General features: G+C 42.1%; 1 protein-coding gene across 2 annotated transcripts in view; it reads right to left on the bottom strand.

Annotated features, from left to right (window-relative positions):
- The window catches only part of LOC104933862 (A disintegrin and metalloproteinase with thrombospondin motifs 20), a 78,959-nt gene that overhangs the window by 34,338 nt on the left and 34,437 nt on the right, over positions 1-10,184 (bottom strand). For both annotated transcript variants that reach the window (XM_019272658.2, XM_010749396.3), the window contains exons 12-17: positions 8,122-8,267; positions 7,657-7,838; positions 6,632-6,768; positions 6,181-6,298; positions 2,731-2,826; positions 101-267 (exon numbers count right to left, since the gene is read on the bottom strand). In XM_019272658.2, coding sequence (XP_019128203.2) covers positions 101-267; positions 2,731-2,826; positions 6,181-6,298; positions 6,632-6,768; positions 7,657-7,838; positions 8,122-8,267 — 846 coding nt within the window. The remainder of the gene's footprint in view (positions 1-100; positions 268-2,730; positions 2,827-6,180; positions 6,299-6,631; positions 6,769-7,656; positions 7,839-8,121; positions 8,268-10,184) is intronic.

Raw genomic sequence — 10,184 nt, 5'->3', positions numbered from 1 at the left:
AGAGAAGATAAAACAGAGGAAAACACAGAATAAGTAAAGTAGGAATTTAATGGATAAAGTAATTAAAAACAAAGACGAAAAAGATTTTTTTTTCTAATACCTGCAGGATGAGCTCCTCCTCGATGCGGTCGGTGCAGTTGATGCGCTCCACTTTTGTGTCTGATCCGCTGTACTCAATGACGGTTCCCTTGAAGGTGATTTCCCTTTTGAACATGGCCACCACGAAGTTCCCGTTCAGGAGGGAGTTGGACTTGCTATCAGATAATGCTGGAATAAACAGACAGACAAAAATAAACAAATCTGACCACAATCCACAAACAACACAGATTTCCAAATGTGGAAGCGTTAAGTGGAGGAATGTTTGGTTCCTAAAATGAGCTCTTGCAGAACTGTTGGTCTTGGGAATGTTTACGAGTTGTGGCATTTATTATTTCAGGCTATATGGTAAGTAAACAGTTTCCAACATATTGTTCTGCAAAGTCATTGTTGCAGGGGAGGTATGTTGAAACACTGGTGGCAGTTATTTGGAGTAAGACTGCGTGACTCTTCATAATGACTGGCATTGCAATGCAAACAAGGGAGTTAGACTAAATGCAAACATAAACAAGTACATAAACGTACAAATAACAAACAGGAACACATGGATAGACCCTCACACTTGGCAAACTATCACTTAAACCCAAAACCAACACCGACCACCTCTTTCTCTACCTCAAACACTGTGGTTCCATTGAGTTAATTACACTCTGAGCGTGCATGCCGAAACAATGTATGTGATTAAGACTCTAGATGCAACTTTGTTTACATTTGAGTCTGTACATTGTTGGATGCCAGCTAGTCTTTAGCCCAAAGACAACTGTGGGTTCTGTGGGGTTTCGACAATGATCTACAGACTCTGGTTGTCGTCACTGACACTTTGCAGAAATGGAAAAACAAATGAAAAGAAATATGTGAAAAACAACCAACCACACACACACACACAGACAGAACATTATGAACATCTTGTGTCGATTCTCATGGCTGTTGCTGACCAGGAGACGCTTCTTCTGGAGCTTATTTTTCATACACAATGTAGCTCTATTAACAGAATATGGCACAAAGGGAATATACTATGCAAAACCTTGTTTTCATACAATGACTTGAAAATGAGAAATATTCTGTCTTTGTTACTTTAGAATGAGCCTTTTATATCAGACAGCATGGGTCCTCTTCCAAAGAGTTGCCATGTTGAACTGTTACGCTACAGTAGCCCAGAATGGAGAGGGTGAGGCGAGGGTGTTGCAGTCAGCAACTCCACCGTTTAGATGCGATTAAATTCTACACGCTGGAGCTTTAAGTGTGAGAATGAAGAAAAAGTCTGTCAAACCAAACTCATTTGGTGTTGTGATGATAGTCATGAAGAGCACTATACCAAAATCTTCCATAGGTGTCCATGTGGTTTTAAATCGGTGACTGCAGAGGCCTTAGCAAATGATCCACGTCAGGTTTATACTCATTAATCCCTTTGACATTTGACAGTTCGGTTAATTCAAGAGAGAGAAAGAAGTCCTGGTGACAGTCACAAGATCACACTCGACACACAGTGCTAAGGTGCTCAAGAATATGTATTAACACTATTTTCTGCTTTCTGGATCGATTTATCTTCACATATGCTGCATTTGTGGGGGGTTTTAGCAACTATAGCTGCGAGCTGCACATACTTAACAAAGCACAGACGTGTTCTCTTTGATGCCATGGTAAGCTCAGGGATTCCCCCGTGCAAAACATTTTTATTGATAAAAAAAAACTTGGCTTTGTCATAAAAAAAAACGTTTATTGGATCTTGAGTATGCAGAGCAGTTTAAGTAGAAACCTGTTGAGCTGCTTTCTAAAGGTGTCCACGCTGTCCATGTTCAATGATGGACAGCCTCAGAGGCACAGTCATGAGTGCTGTGATCTTCTCAAAACATTTTCTACACACTGTCCCAGCTGGACTGACAAAATTGACAAGGCATTACAAATCCCAACCACGTTTAATGCAGACGCCGCTTGCTCAATGTGCGGTTGTGGCACTCAGCAGCAGCAAGAATCAAACAGCATGGCAATGAGATCCTGCCAGATGTGTTTTTTTTGACAATTGAACCTGACTTGAACCATCTGAGAATGGGCACCCGCCCTTACAACACAGGCAAAACTCCCTTTCTCTGCTTTTTTTTTTCTGTCTGTCTCTCTCATTCAAACACACACACACACTGAGCCCGGTGGGTCCATCTAACCCTATATCCCTATATCCACTTTCATGCGGCCTGGGCTCCACATGCCTCTAATTAGCACCTATTGCTGCCTCATTTATCTTTCTCAAGGGCTGACACATTTGCTTTTCCAAAGAACCCTCTTTGCCATGACCATATGGACCAACGCCCCTTCATGTTTCCTACATATACACTCAGTACAAATGACAGTTTCCTTTCCTTTGTGAAAACAGTTTGACAACAGCTTGGCCCATGTCTCTTTACCCTCCATTACTAAAAGGCTGTATCTACAGCTCAGGGTCACCGTGCCTGGGTGGTTTATTGTCATGTTAGGGGATAATGGCATTGACCTATAGGATGAGAACTGAAGGAGTGCAATATATACATCTTATTAGGTTGGACTGCCTCCATTTTGGATAGATTCTCCCACGAAAAACCTGCAATTCGACACAGTGTTGCTTAAAACCACAATGTTGCGTTTACACACAAGCACACTCACCGAGGTAGTTGTCGTCTTCTGGCTTTCCAGAGTAGCTGACCTGTTTGATATCAATGTTGGTGGCTCCAGCTGGGATCCGCACCACTGTGTTGTAACCTGACGGAGAGACAGACAGACAGACAGAGGCATAGTTACACGATTTTAAAGAAGTCTCATGAGGGAACAAAGTAGCCACAATAACAGCAGCGAGCAGTCCCATTTTGATTTTCATAATAGCTTCACTATGCTACACCAAACCCCAGCCAGGGAAGTCCACTTCCAACCACCGGGGATTTAAATGTCACACTTGGAAAAATACAAAAAAAAAGTCTAGTCCTCTCAAATAACCAACAGGAGGCCTTGTTTTAGTCTCAGAGGCCCGACCGTGAAATGATATGTAATTATTCCCTGGACCTACCTTTGGCCTGTAATTACTACACCGGGCCTGTTGTCCCATGATAAACTAACATAGAAAACGAATGAGCATGAGAAAGAGAGAGAGCATGTGAAAGCCAAGAGGCGACAACAAAAATGTAGTGATGGAGGCTGAACAGGGGGGGCAGGGTGAAATATAATAATCAAGAACTTCTGCAAATGAAACCTAAACCTTTACCTGTGAAACCAAATGATTTTTTGGTACTGACCAAGATATAATATAAGTATCAGAACGTTGACTTAGACTTGTGCTCTTATTTACTCGTTCCTTCTTCATTTTGCCATTTTAAGCTGAATTTTGTTGAGGTAAAGTTTTAGTATCTTGTACACCATATCAGTATTAATATTTGTAATGACACCAGCCCTGCTTGTGAAATGCTACATATTGTAGTAAACCCAAGATAACAAATGCAACCTTGCACAATTTGAAAAGGAAAGAGTCGATGAGAAACAACGTCAAAGCAGAGTTGCTTTTTAACTTTGAAGTTAAAGTAAGTAAGTCAGTTATCAGTGCAATGTTCGCATGATGAGCAGCTGTTTGGTGCATCAAGTAAAATCAGTGGAGTTTCAAAATCATTACCACTGATGCAATAACAGATAATAAGAGTAACAATGTTGCGTACATTAGGAGACTCTTACTGTCTTCTTTCTTTACGAGAGTTCAGCTTGAGAATTTGAACCAACAGCCGTTTGGTCAGGTGCCATCTGGCTTTCCAGAAGGAAAAAGGTGTCGGCTGGTGCGATCTAATGGTTAGTCTGACACCTTGAGCCACTCGGGGGCAGCACTTGGTTTACATATCATCCTCTTATCAAGCCATGTAGATACAAAAACACACATGCACTGTAACATCATCACAACCATGACATGACATTTCCATTAGAAGCCACACTGTATGAAAAAGCTACTCTGCATATCCCTTCAAAATAAATCCCAAACAATTTTCACCACAACATAAAAACCTTTATTCAGTTGCCCTTTTAAGTGTCATGTCAAACTCCCTCCCTAAACACTGGGGACAGGATAGGCTCATAAAAAACAGGAGTGCATGAATATCAGAAACCACCAGCACAGCCTCCCCTCTGAGGAAACATGGTACCCACAAGCCGTCAGAGGCCTCCGAGATCCCTGAGCTTAGCAACTGACCACACACACAATCCTCCGCCACCACAGAGTGACCCAGGAATGAACATACAACCTCTGGGAAAGAAAACACAACCATGCTGCACATAGGGGAACACTAGGGTTTACCTCAAACATGCTTCTTTCAGCCACTAGGAAGACCAAAGATTATTTATTAATAGCCCGCGGAGGAAAATGAAAGGTTGTCAAACGCTCACCCTGATGCAAGTTGTCAGGGGATACCGACTGAGTTAATGACAAACATTTGCTTGTTTTGTAGTTACTCTGATTGGTTTGTTCTCCCATTGTGAAACAAGGCACATTAAACCTCCGAGTTTGTTTTTCTTGCTTTGATTTTGTATAGTCTGCTTTAGTTTCAAGTAAGAAACCAGAAAATGTAAGTCTGTATGACGTCCTCTACATCTACTGGTTCTGTTAGATGTTAAAAGGGAAATGTAACTTTCTTGTGTTATCCAGCACTGTAGATGTGAGTATTGAGACCTGAACTCGAGCGTCAAGTCAAGTAAAAAATTAGAACTGATTTATACAGAGATGAAACAAAACAATGTTTTTGTGTTTTGAGGTCCTGACTATGATAGATTAGGAGGATCATAAAGTCATAAATTCCTTCTTTGATATGGACAAAAAACATGGTGATGCACATTGACCGTAGCCTCTTTCATGACTTGCATGATGTACAGTACATATGTGATCGGTAAGGTGCCAGAGACCTGGAACAATACATCCTGACTCTGACAGGCCAGTCTTTTTTGGCTAGCCCCAGATGCTGCGTTGGTTGTCTTCCACTATGACACACTACATTGAATGAAACAAGCAATTGTTAAGGCAAACAGTGATTCCTTTATGTATTGTCTAGTCTGAACTGGGCAAGTTGACTGAATCTAAAGACTCAGAGAGATATTTAATCATAAGTGACATTAATGTTCAAATGCTTGCCGTCATTTCAATGGTCACTCAGAAACTTGAAAGACTTGTATCTTTGCATTTGAAGATGTGACTTGGACTTCCTTCAAAAGACTCACACTTCGCAAATTCAGTTTGTCTAGTCTGGAGAGAAGAAAGAAAGAATGAGACAATGACAAAGATTGACAGAGAAAAGCAAAGGAGACAAAGGTAGAGACTAAGAAATAGAGTGACATCAAACACGAAAAGGACAAAAGGGTGAAAGACGGAACGACAGGCCTCGACCCGGGAGCAGAAGGATATCCCGCCTGGGCTGCACTCCCACTCATGTTCTCTTTCTTATGGTCAAGCCAGATTTCCAGGGCTGGAGACAGTGCCTAGTTTGGTTCAATACAGTGCTTAAACCCTGTACCCCCAGCCAACAGAGCGCAGAAAGAAAGCAGATGGATAGAGACACTAAAGCTCAGCGCCAAACTAATGCGAAGTAAACATGACGGAGACCACACCCAGGGCTTTTATGCTAATGCCTTTGCTGTTTTGCTGCCCAGACCTAAAAAGGATTGGATCCAATCAGCAGTTGGCCCAAACCGAAGCACCGAATTAAGCAGGACAGTTCAAAGGAGTGATGTCAGATTTGTGTTTGCTATCGAAAAAAACCCAGCAGAGTGAAATCGCTGTGTTAATCAGTTCAGAGAAGATTGGTGGTTTGCATTTTTCCATATTTGTCTGAAGCACAAATTGTTGCTGAAAATCAAACTTAATATGTTTAAACATAACCAGACATGACATCAGCACCGAATATGAGCACGAAACATGTCAGCGTCAAAGCCACGTGGAACTGAAGTCTTTCTTAGCTCTTCTATGTTTACTGTGTATCGGGTATTACATAGTTCATCTGGAGAAGCTGCTGACATACAGTGTGTTTAATAGCAACACCGTTTTTATTACACCTATTAGTGTACGTTACATGTAATCTGAGCAACGGGACTCACCATACTGAGCATCGTTGAAGGTCCCTGCCATGGTTTTACACGACGAGTTGTCCCCGCCACACACTCCGCATTTGTCATTCCTGGCCTTGGAGTTGAGAACGTGGTCGCAGCCTGCTTGCTGAAGAGGCGCAGTCGAAAGGAAGGCAGAAATTTGTGATTTAGAGTCATGTAATATGAAATATTGTACTAAAAGTGCTCAGCATTTCACCTGGACAACACAAATTTGACAAATGCAGGTCTTTGTGATTGTGGCTGCTTGTGATTCACTGGAAACTCCTTTTCCAGTAATTATAGAACATAAATCAAGCAGAGATAAACATGACATCATGAAAGCATTAGGATAAGTTAAAACTAAGCTTGACGTTGATGTCGAAGCTGGTGTGTGTGTGTGTTCACGTGTTGCTGTGTGTATGTGTAAGTTCATTATAAAAGAATAAACAGGCAGATATACCCTGCAGAGGCCTTGAACACAGATGTCGTAAGTATCTGGCCCACATGGCGTGCCGTCGATGACGCGGTCCTTCAGCTGATAGTACGCCGTCGTCCCAGCGACCAGGCAGAAGAGCTTACAGCGATCCTTCATTAGTACTAGATGGAGAAAGAAAACAAATTATGGAAAAAAAAAAAGTTGGACTGTAGCTCGTTAAGCTAACGAGATTAATAAAATGAAAATGCTGAACAATAACAAGATGAAAAGCTTTGAGATGGCTTGCCCGTGCTGAAAGCATAACACTTCTTGTTTTTGATCTCATACCTACTTAGATTTTTTTTTTTCTTTTTTTGCAAAGTTCAGCAAACTCTCTTTTATCCGCTGTTTGGAAAAATCACTTTGTATCTGACAGTGTACTGGCTCCGGGGCTTGGCCTGTTTTCTTGTATAGCATCAATTAAATGAATGAATCACTTGCAGTTACTTAGACATGGTGGGCTTTGCCAGATGGTAATCTCATGTAGCTGGGCAGGCCCATCTAAGCAAGGAATGAGATACGGCTGCAAGAAGGAAAGCAGCCAGGAGGTTCATATTGAAGGGCTGCGAGTTGCTTTAATGTTGTTGTTTAGTGTCAACTAGAGGTTTACCCCAGGCAGCTCTCATCATGGGTATGCAAAGTATGACAAAGGAAAGACACAACAACAGATGTGTACTCCTACTTACCCATCCACCCATTCGTTGACAACAACTTTATGTATTCATGTATTAAAAGTAGATGCAGTAGATACATCAACATGGGAATTTTGGATGTCTTGAACTGCACATCTCTCATATATACAGTTTGGTGTGTGTGTGTGTGTGGAGACAAAAACTGATCTTGTATTGTAGACACGCAGCATTTAAGTTAAATGCACCAAGCGTACTGTATAACTGTCTTTGAATTACACTGTATAGCAGGATGTAAATAGTATCCATCTTTGATGTCGCAGCTCAACTGACCACAAGATATTCAAATGACATGCTTCGGGATTACATTGGTGTACTCACTGCCACTGTACTTGGGGACCCAGCGGACGGTGGGAGGTAGACCGTTGATGTTGAAGTGCTTGCCGTCAAAATGAGAACACTGCTCTTCGCGGAAATCTTTCCGTCCTCGCGGACATGGCTCAGTGTTGCAAGAGCGGAACTTCATCCTGCGACCCACACAGAACTTTCCGCCATTTCTGGGCCTAGATTGAGACAAAACCGGGACCACGTGAGCGCTGCGCTTAGTTTAAATAAAGATCATGTTTGCTCTTGTTTGACTGGTGCTTCATGACATTTGAATTCACACTAAGGAAACAAGCTTTGCGAACTGTTGCTTAAAATCATGTTGAGACTAAGTGAATATGACATGTAGGTTTGTTACTCACTTAAACTTGTTTACAGCTATTACTCAGGCATCACTGCTCTCTTTTTTTTCTTACAGTCTGTAACCACTTTGATTGTCATAACTGTCTGGTCCTTTCTTACTCTGGCTTGTTGCAGTCTCTGCTCGTGCTACGGGTTCCTCCACCACAGGTCCTGGAGCAAACACTGTAGGGTCCCCAGGGACCCCACTCTCCATGCACCGGCTGCAAGTCCAACTCCTTGTTTACACACATCCCGTGTCTGCAGTACTGCATGTGAATAGACACAAATACACATATCGATCCTGTTAAAAAGCAACGCTGCAACTCCTGCAGTCTTGGAAAAAAAACAAAACAAAAAAAACACACAGATTGTTTTTGTGCACGTCTCCACAGCAGAATTAGTGCTCGCAAAACTGGGAGTGGTGTTCCTCTTTGACTTCTTAATCCTCTGTTTAGATCTCAAGCTATATTTTTAAAGAAATCCTAATTCAGTTATTGTTTACCCTCACGCAAGGCGTCCAACTCCTCCAGCTGTCCAAAGAGAAATGGGAGAGGGAGGGAGCAACATGGATACAGACGGAAATAGAGAAAGCGGAAGACAGTAAAAGACAAGACGGAGAGAAACCAGTAAGCGAAATGTCTCGCAATCCTTCACTACTCAAAATGTATTTAGTTAAGAAACATATCAAAATGAAAAAACATTGGCTATTTCACAACATTTGAAATGATTCCTAAATCATTTTGAGTTGTAAATACAAAAATTACATAATACAGTAGTAACAAACTTTGACAGAAAATGAGATGCCTGGTATCAAACTGTGTACCCACTAACCAACCTTTGCCAAGAAGTGCTAACACCGCTTTCATAAGCAGGCCCACTTCCCTTTGTGTGTAACCAAATCTCCTTCTCAGTGACTGAGATATCGGAGGGTCCTGTTCACTGAAAGAATGCAGGACAAGACGGCGTCTGTCTGGGTACGTAGCCCGCCGTCCGGGCACACAAGCACGGGGAGCAGTGGCACCGTGATAAGGAAACTCTAGAGTTGTGATAACAAGAGGAACAAAGTTCATTACTGGCTTGACATCAGGAACTCCTTTCTCCCGTTTAGCCGTCTATCTACTCGGGTACACAGCTTTAAACCTGTAACCTGAAAAGAAGGATGCTCCACATCACTTCGTCCACTTTCACTGTGTTTGGTCTGTTAGGTTGATGTACAAGTTGCTCCTGTCATTACTGGCTCTTTCAGATGAGACTATAATTTCAACCACAAGACATCCAATCTCCTACTCTAGATAATAAAACTTAGACAGCCTGCTCTGAAGACTTTTGAGAACCGGGAACAGAAACGTGTGCAAGATTCGGTTCAGTGGATTTTTATGATTACACTAATAATCGAGGTAGTATATCAACCAAAGTCATGGCTAACCTGTCCAGATTTTACTTTAACATAATTTCCCACCTGCAAGAGTGCAAACCCATACACACAAACACATGTAAACACACAGAGAATTTGGCACCACTGCCTCTTCTATCCTGGCTTAGTTTGCGTGTGTGTTTTACACTCTTGCGGGTCTAATGATGGAGTGTAAAGTCTGTGCACAATGACAGACAGGTGTTAACAGCTGCAGGGTATGAACTAAACAAGCCACAAACATTTCCATGATCCAGACATGGTTTGAATAATGGGCCTGGGCATTTTTTTTTTTCGGTCTTGCTACACTGTAAATGCAAACTGAAGGCACTGATAATGTTGTTGGAGCATAAACAATGGTTTTAGAGAACAATTCAAATAAAAGAGCACTAAGAGGAATGTGATAAAACATCCACATGAGTGGAAATGGCTTCCACACCACGAAAAAGGCAAACAGGTGCCGGTATGTGTTGGTTGAGCAACCTCCTCGAGAGAGAGAGAGAGAAAAAAAGAGCTTAACAACTTGAGTTTCAAGAAAAACACATTTTAAGATTTTTCTAAGATGTTTTTATTTAAGTGTTTTCTTTTGTGACAAAGCGTTTCCCTCCCCTTATACCGCTTACATCCCCTTCCCCCCACCTCAGCTTAGGGGGCTGTCAACCCCGGACCTGTGCATCTCTTCTATACCTCCACCCATCCCCCTTATCCTCTTATGGGGGAATTGCAAGGGCCACGCAGGGACCACCGCAGTGCAACCAGGCGGCGGGACCCA

Source organism: Larimichthys crocea, chromosome XXI (genome assembly GCF_000972845.2).
Source record: "Larimichthys crocea isolate SSNF chromosome XXI, L_crocea_2.0, whole genome shotgun sequence".
Taxonomy (NCBI): domain Eukaryota; kingdom Metazoa; phylum Chordata; class Actinopteri; family Sciaenidae; genus Larimichthys; species Larimichthys crocea.
The sequence above is the reverse complement of the archived record's forward strand: the minus strand, read 5'-3'. Positions and strand labels throughout refer to the sequence as shown.